This window comes from Aplysia californica, unplaced genomic scaffold (genome assembly GCF_000002075.1).
Source record: "Aplysia californica isolate F4 #8 unplaced genomic scaffold, AplCal3.0 scaffold00166, whole genome shotgun sequence".
Lineage (NCBI taxonomy): Eukaryota > Metazoa > Mollusca > Gastropoda > Aplysiida > Aplysiidae > Aplysia > Aplysia californica.
In genome coordinates, this window is record NW_004797436.1 from 92,769 (window position 1) to 101,590 (window position 8,822).

At 40.1% G+C, this 8,822-nt stretch overlaps 1 protein-coding gene across 1 annotated transcript in view; it reads right to left on the reverse strand.

Annotated features, from left to right (window-relative positions):
- Window positions 1-509: 509 nt before the first annotated feature.
- The window catches only part of LOC106011713, a gene marked incomplete at its 3' end in the record, with an annotated part of 24,117 nt that continues 15,804 nt past the window's right edge, over window positions 510-8,822 (reverse strand). Inside the window, 1 exon segment of the mRNA XM_013082264.2 lies at window positions 510-729. Within this exon segment, the coding sequence (XP_012937718.1) occupies window positions 510-729 (220 nt within the window).

The following is an 8,822-nucleotide window of genomic DNA, read 5'->3' on the forward strand; positions in this document are numbered from 1 at the left end:
TTACTTCACATAATTTTTAGAAATTTTCCGCTTCTCCGTTGGATTTTTAGAACTGCACACAAATTGCTTCATAAGGACACTGAAGTTAAAACTATAGGCCTAGCCCTACCAAAGTATCCAATTGATTCTTGGAAACTTTCTTTATAACATGCCCAAACGTCGCCTTTTTTGTGGTCTGCTGTTTTCCAGGGAAAAGAGGTACGAGTAGTGGTGGCTGTTAGTCGATAAAGGCCAATATCGAGTACTGTATCGACTTAGAGAGCTCACTATTGATAAGTACTCAGTACTTAATGAGGTTCGAACGACGGGACGTAAGGTAAGTGCATTTGCATAGCATTGACGAAGGGGATTAGAAAACCCGGGTACCCGACATCAAATACCCGGGCAGCCGATTTTGAGCTCTTTACCCGGTTACCCGGGTAACTACCCGAGTACTCACCAAGCCCTTGTCGCCATACAGGTGATTGTCTTATGAAGGTAGCCGTCAGAGCAGGTTAAACTGTACTTACCTATATGCATGATCAAGCGCGTTCGTGAGATCGTTGTATCGCCAGGAGTCCAGTAGTTTCCCCTGCTGGGCCACATCCCCGCCATATAGTGAGGGATGGAACCACCGTTCATCCTGGGCTGTCTCAGTGGCGCCATCTTGTGGGGAGTGGCCGACCAGCCAGGTCAGGGGGAGGCTAACCACAGAAATCGACAGCAACACTAGCAGCTTCTTCTTGTAACCTGCCGAACAGAGTTAAGTTTTACTTTTAGTTATAGTTTTACAGCCTTTGCATCACAAACATTAAACAAGTCATGATAATATAATAAGTACAGAAGATTTTACCGGGTGCCCATTGCGGAGAGGATCGTGTCGGGTCGGGTCTGATCGATCGTTCGACCTGAAAACAAACGCGTTTGTTTTTGAGGGGACGAGTCGAGCGCGATCGGTGTGTGCCACCATAGCCGCTTTGCGCCCTCAGTCTGGCTAGCAAGCCGACCCAGCCCGACCCGACCCGACCCGACCCGATCTCCCAATGGGCACTCCGTACACGAGAGATGTTACTCAACAGTAACACACAAAGAAGAGAACCAGGAGAGATAGGACAGTAGATGTTTGATAGGAAAGAAGGAGCAAACCACACGAGAGCACCCTGCCAACCACGCAGATGCCAAATTAAGAACAAAGAATAGAATTGGTTTGTCCTTTGAAGACCAGAAAAAGTTACGTTTTACTGCAGCTATATCAACATCATCATCTCTCACGCCGTGAAAGAGCATAGATCACCAACAAGAGCTCTCCATCTGCTTCTATTTGGGGCAGGAGTGTCCACCTCTATCCAGCTGTATCCCAACTGTTTTAGACCCGAGCTTAACGTCCCTCCTTCAACTTCAATGCTTTTAAGCCTTCCTCTTTTTCTCTTTCCTTGTGGATTCTCGTCATACAGGCTTGGTGGGTAAGGCCCGGGGGCCTATTCGCTTTTTAACACGATTTTCTTCATTTCGTTTTGATAGAGTCGATGCCCCCCCCCCCCCTTCCCAAAAAAGTAAACTAATAAAAAAAATTCGCTACTTCAACTTCTGGATGCATGCAATAGGTCACTTAGGACGCAAGGGGCGAGTGCTATTGGTACGTACGGCAAGGGTTTAACGCTTTAAACCCTGAATTTTTTCCACCGTTTCCCGGAGTTTTTTCCACAGTCACCTAAACCTGGTGTTCTATCTCAATATAACCCCAATCGTTTGCCTCCAACTGCTAAATGGCGGAAACAAAAGGTAAGTCATTACGAAAAAACTTGGTTCGGGAATAGCTCCGAACAACAAGCAAAAACTATCTTTAAATAAAGGAAAAAACTGTCACTAGTATCCGACGCTCCCAGCGGCCGATGGGGTTTAAATGAGTTAAAACAGCACCTGGACATGGATGGCTGGTGCCTCTATAAATAAATCATTGATGGTCTCTTTTCACCACTATCCGGCTACTTGAGAAGCGGGACCACCAGATTAAACGATCGTCGCCGATGGAACTGGGAGAAATAAGCGGTGAGTCTTGACAACTCATTATAGAAAGCGAAATTCAGGAACGCCCCGATTCGAACCCCGCCATCCATTCTAAAACCCAATATGATACCCACTTCGCCAACCTAGTGCTTTCCCCGTGTTTCGTTAGGAGAAAGGAAGAAAGGGTTAAAGACGATTATAAGAACTACATCTATATACACCAAAAAAAATATCGTACATCTACGTCCAAGTAAGAGTTTTACGGCACGTACAACACAAATAGGTTATTTATAGTACGAAACTTACACACAAACAGGTTATTTATAGTACAACACTTACACACAAACAGGTTGTGTATAATACGGCACTTACAACACAAACAGTTTTTGTATATAGGTGTTGAAGATCAGATGCGTTTGTCGGAAGTAACACACAAAGAAAAGAAAGAGGAGAGATAAATATTACAGATGTTTGGTAGGAAAGAGGAGGAAACCACAACAGAGCCCCTACCAACCACCCACCTAGATCACGATGTGCTTGATTCTCCTTTGTTGTATGGATGTATAATAGTTATAATACATACGATAAAAGTACACTTACTGCCAAACAATGGATGTAGAATTAATTTACTTTGACGATTTGGTTGCACATTTAGTGTGTCTCTTTTAGACAAGTTTACGTGATACCTGGTCCCTGTTGAACCAGTGGCACAGGTAAATTTATTTCGCTGAGGTTGTTTTTTTTTGTCGTTTCTTTCCAGGGAGGGGTGGTAAGTGTTGCACGACGCTCGAAACTGCATAAGGTCATATAAGCGTGCGGGACACGCTAAACATTTTCAGTTGGTAGGAAATTTTAAATTTTGCCCTGGCGGGGGCTGTAGCCTACTCTTATCGATTTTGGACCACCAAGGGATCTTCAGCATGCGCAATTTGCACACGGGACCTCTGAGATTTTTCGCCCTTATGCGAGAAGGCTAGGTGTTAAAGCTAACCCTCCATAAGATCGCGGGTGTTGTTGAAAGACAGCAGTAAAAAAAGAGCCAAGTATTAGCTGTAGAAAGGCTGTTGAAAGAGTCAGAAGCCAAGAGGACGAGGCAAAGGAGGTGAGGGGGTGGTTGCAGAAAGTGGAGACGAAAGCAGGCGACAGAACAATGTTAGCGAGCAGGAAAGGAGTTGAAACCAAAGGGGAGACATAAACTTGTTCTTATGCCCAGTAAAATTGTTTTTCTTTCCTAATCCTTGCAATCGTCATTTCCCCTCTACATCTTTTGTATGTTTGTCACACTCTTGTGACCCGCTATTTCCAGGGTGCCTTGATAGTCGAAGCAGACTTTGTCCTGTTGAAGCTAGAGAGGTGACCAGAGTAAGCCTGATTCCCTGTATGGACTTCTCTGTTGACATCCAGCCGTTGGCGCTCAGATGACCTTATGCAGTTGCGAGCGCCGTAAAACCTCTAATAAAAAAAGGAGGTGAAAGGAGAATATTTTCCGTCGCTATCCGGATTCGAAACCGGGACCTCTTGAATGAGAGGCAAACGCCATAACCTCCAGACCACTAGAGCTTCCTTTGCTCGGTTGTAATCTGGCAAAAGAACGATTACAGTTATGGGTAGGCACTTAATACATCATCATCCAGTGCCAGATCTGCAACGGACATCGGCATTCACGAGTCTCCTTTCATTCCTTTGCTTTAATGCTCTGTTCTTAAAAAAGCTACATTTCCCTGTTCTTCCCCTTTATCCATTTGTTTAGGTTCCCTAAGTAGGTTGCCCTGGGTCTAACCCTGCTTCGTTTGCCTTCAATTTTGCCAGTGAGAGCTAGATGTCCAAGATCTTTCCTGATTATTTTTTAACTGTGAACATCCAACGTGGGCTTCATCAAGCACTACCTCATTTGAATTCTTTTCCTTCCACGATATTCTCAGCAGCCTACGAGGAAACCACACTTCTGTTGCTTCTATTTAAATCTTTACTGATTGTTCAGCATTCACAGCCATATAGAAGGGTTGACCATACATAACATTTCAGAACTTTCATTTTGGTACCGTAGTCATTGAAGTGTTTATGTTTTTCAGGATTGGGCTCATTTTATTGAAACTAGCCTTTGTCATTGCAATTCACCGTTTTATTTCTGTGGAACATTCGGCACCAGATGTTATTATATATCCTAGATATTTAAACTGATGGACTTGTTTGATATTTTCACCTTTGCTAAAGAGATTACAAATAGGATTTGCTGCTTTTTGGATATTACCATGCATTATGTTTTCTTTATATTCAACAATAATCCTTTACCTTCATATTCTGTAACAACAGTATCTAGAAGCGATTGAAGATTGAATGCATCTAATACAAGTCGGCCAATAAATGTGAGAAAGTTCAATTCTACAGAACACATTAACATTTTGAGAATAATTTGATCTGCCTGAGCTGTGTTTTGGACTTGAACTATTCCAAGATGAGAATGGGGGGGGGGGGGGGGTACTTATTTACATGCTACTTACGTGTTCTGGTGTTTTTCAAAGAAACGCGCAAAGAAACGAAGAGAGAGAATGCATTTTAACTCAATTTTAACAGATATACATGTAAATCTAAAACTATTAAATCTTGTTCAATTAGTTCAATGTTTCACTTCCACTCCATGTTGCGCAAGGGGCAACAAATATACAGCAAGCCTTCAGACACGCAATTTTTACCGATTTAAAAAAAGTGCAGCTGGAGAACAGAGGAGTCAATGGGACAAATGGATTCCAAAACTGAAGAAAGAAATCAGTGAACAGGACTGGTCCAAAAGGGACCCAATTCTTTACTGGTCTAAAGGGAATTTCCCCTCTTCACTAGTTCTAAATCTAATGTTGGTGGCCATTTATTTGCTCGATTTAGGGGCGGGGGGTCAATAACCCCTTTTCATTTAAACAATGTTTATACGCTGATTTTACAGATGTTTTTGAAGGCACTTACAACACAATAATGCCATATAAATGACGAAGATTAGAGGTGGTACAAAAATAAGGAGAGATCAGGAAGAAAGATGATTGAAAGGAAAGAAGAAGCAAACCACACCAGAGCAACCACCTGCCACCCGTAGAGATGCTTTCCGTTTGAAACAATACTATAATATAAAATCTGATTTTTGGGCTTAACCCCTAGCAGTCCATGTATCAGGATTTCGTATAAATAAATACAATAGAAATGTGTGTGATTTTTTTGCCCGTGTAATGTAGATGTATTTACTTTAACCTCAATTTCATCCATATGACTCAATGTTGACTCTACATTCACATAAGGGGGGAGGGGGGGGGGGGCTACACCTGAATGCTATCTGGCTAATTAGTTGACCAAATTTTACCATATTTCAAAATAATAAAAAAAGCGTAGTAAGGAGTGTTATAATCTGCAATAAAATTTGAGAAAAAAAAGTTTCGTTTCCATGGATACGGCGGCCATATTGGATTTTGTTGTCTTGTCTTACGAAATGAGTACCGCTCTTATCGTTCTTGAAAATTGATTGTTTTTTGGGGGGTTTTGCATCCTTGTTAGCAAATATTAGATCTAAAAATAGATTTGTTGATTTTTTCCTAAACATATTAGAAAATGTTTTATGAATTTTTTCCTGAGGTAGTATTCAAGTTTGCAAAAAAAATCCATGAAAAACCACACTCCAGACACCACCAACGAAAATCTATTTCATATATCAAAAATGTGACTGACTTATTCTGAATATCACATCTTCTCTTCATTCTGTGAAAATTTCAGGAAGATTTAATAACAAATGGTGGAATTATTCAAAAACGTATAGAGAAAAATCGCGTTTAGAGAAAACGGCGAATAAAGAAAAATAAAATATTGAACTAATGAGGAAATGGTGGCGACAGATGTGCCCGGTATGGGAAGAAATAAGGCTTTTACGGGTTCTTATGCGATGAAATAGTTGTAGGACAGACTCGGAAAGCTAATAATGCCTACAAATAAAATTCCATAATTTTGAGGCGAATCGGGACTTTGGGGGTGTACCCCACCTTCCCACACACACACCCTACCCCCGAACCCCCCATAATGTCAGCGCGGAAACATCCCCTACGAGAAGTGGCGGCTTTTGTCGAAACGTTGCACAAATTAACAATACCTATAATTAATTAGTCATACGATTATGCTTTGACAAAAATCCAACTGGCGTCTGTGGTGTGGTGGTAAGTGCTTTGCCATCACTCACAGAGGACACGAGTTTGATTCCCGTTTGGAGAGGAAAACTAGATAGGATAACAATAAGATAAAACTTTTTTATCCTAGAGGGAAACTTTTCTTGGCTGGACAGGACCATAAAAACATTGCGCAGGTACACAAAAAAAGTTTAAATTATATATTACTTTCATTAAAATTCAATATGAAAAGATAAATGAAGCTGACAAAATGTACATATCACATCAGATGCACCATTCAACCACATGCAGGAATTTAATTACAAGACCTTGGGAGTTATATAGATTCATACTCTAAAGAGCAATTCACATCTATGCGTATTCTGACAATAATCTTATGCTAGACGGTAAAAACTTCTTTTTATATCTTTCTTTTTTTGTTTTTAGAGGTACATATCTGCCACTGCGTGATCTGAAAATGTGCGTGAAAAAGGGATGGGTCGTTTATAATACTTTTTATTTTTTTTATACTTGTGGTGTTCTATATCCATAGTTCATCAACTACCGAGTATATCGGTTTTTCTACTGAAAAGTTTCCCTTTCATCCAGGGTTGGCCCTGACAAGCAAGATCGATGCCCATCTCCTAACAATGATCTAAATCAAGATGATGGGTACGTAAAAACATTTACCTTAAGTCTTTAATGACTTAGCGAATACATTCTAAAATCTTTAAAAAGTGAACATTTCTCATGCATTAAAAAAATTTTTTAACTTTATTTATTTATTCATTTTTATAAATATGTTTTGAAGGTTCTTTTATTAGCATTAAGAATTTGAGTTTCGACTTAATATGTCAGATACGTAGCAGACCAAAGCCAATGTAGATATTCTGAATCTGCATTCACAGATCAGAAATTTGGATTTCCATATTTCATAGTGCCTTGTGCGCTTGTTGTGGATTGACATTTCAACTTCCATATGAAGAAAACAGAATGGAAATACATGTATGAATAACGAATGAAGACTCAAAATAGCATGCCTTTAAGCACTCGCTACCTCAGAATTACAAAGTTCTACCTGACGTTTTTGGTCGTTTTTTATTTGTTTGTTGTTGTTTTTTATTTGTTTTTTGTTTTGTTTTTTTGCTTGTTTTTTGTGTTGTTTTTTAGTTATTAAGACTATAAGGTTGTTGTTGTTGTTGTTGTTTTCAAATCCCTTTAGCTGCAAGCATTTCGCTCTTGGCAGCGCAATGCCTCCCTCAAGTAACCACATGTCCTTGTCATCTGGTAAGCGCCAGAGAAGACTATGAAGTTAGAAACTAATAAATGTTGTATCAGCTCTGAGTCAAAATCGTAATATTATTCGAAGTCGTTATGGAGATATTCAAAGAACCGCATTCAAAAAAGCTTGACGGTTGTGAAACTCGTAATTTTTTATGTCAAATTTCTCAAAAGCAGGTACCAAGCAGATAGAACTTTGTAATTCTACAGTGTAGTGTAGCGCCTTGTCCAATGACCACAATGCGCGTCCTCAATTATTTTAAAACAAAATGGGAACCTTCATACCTGTGGAACTGAATACACCAAGACCTCGGGAAGAGAACAGCATGGCAACTCCGTTTTGAATGTTAACAGCTGAAAACTAAGCGCTTCCCGGGCCGGTACCAAAATGGCATGCAACGTGTCTCACACTACACACGCTGATGATAACGCAGAGCCCACCAGACCACTTCACAACTGCATAAAGATAATTGTATTACAAGGGCCGCCAAGTAAACTATGGTAAGCCCTTTTTTAAAATTTTACAGGAGATACAAAGAAACGGATTTTCTTGAAGCGTTTTGAGTGCGGATAAACTTCGTTTTCAAAGGGCTCCCTTATAAAAATGAAGTTAATCCTCCAAAAACGCTTTTTAAAAATCCGGTTGTTTTTTTGTTTCTCCAGTAAAATTTGAAAAAGATGACTTACCATAGTTTACTTGGCGGCCCTCGTATAATAATATATGTAAAAGTTCCTCCTATCACAATAAAAATTTTCAGAATAAAGATGCTCCAAGTAAAAGTTCCTCCTTTCAGAATAAAGATATTCAAAGTAAAACGTTTCTCCTTTCAAACTAAATATATATTCAGAATAGAGATACCCTGAGTTAACACTTCTCGTTTCAGAATTAGGATACTACTCTAAGAAAATCATCCTCCGTCACTGTATATCTCTATGACAGAACACGCAATGTTTCACCACATAGGCTGGCTCAGTAGAAAACCTGACACCACGGTAACATAAATAATCTATTGAAATACGGAGCAATTAAATCAAAGGTCCACTTTTGTTCAAGTGGGTTAATTACACGAGAGGAGTGTTAATCATCTGTCCATGTCTGTATCTAATATCCAGATAAAAGTAGATCGTAGTGGGCTCTCGTAGCCTAGGGGTTTAGTTGTTCGCCTGCCATTCAGGGGTCCCGGAATCGAATTCGGTTAGCGACCGAAATTTTTTCTTCACTAAAATTGCCTCCTTTCACTTCCTTTCCTGTTCTCCAGCAATATTTTGTCGCCTGCTTTCGTTTCCACTTTCTGCCCCCACCCCCTCACCTTCTTTGCCCCCACTTCTTGGCTCCTCACTCTTTCTGCAACCTTTCTACTGCTACTCCTTTGCTCCTTCTTACTGCTGTCTTTCAACCACACCCCTGATCTTCTGGTA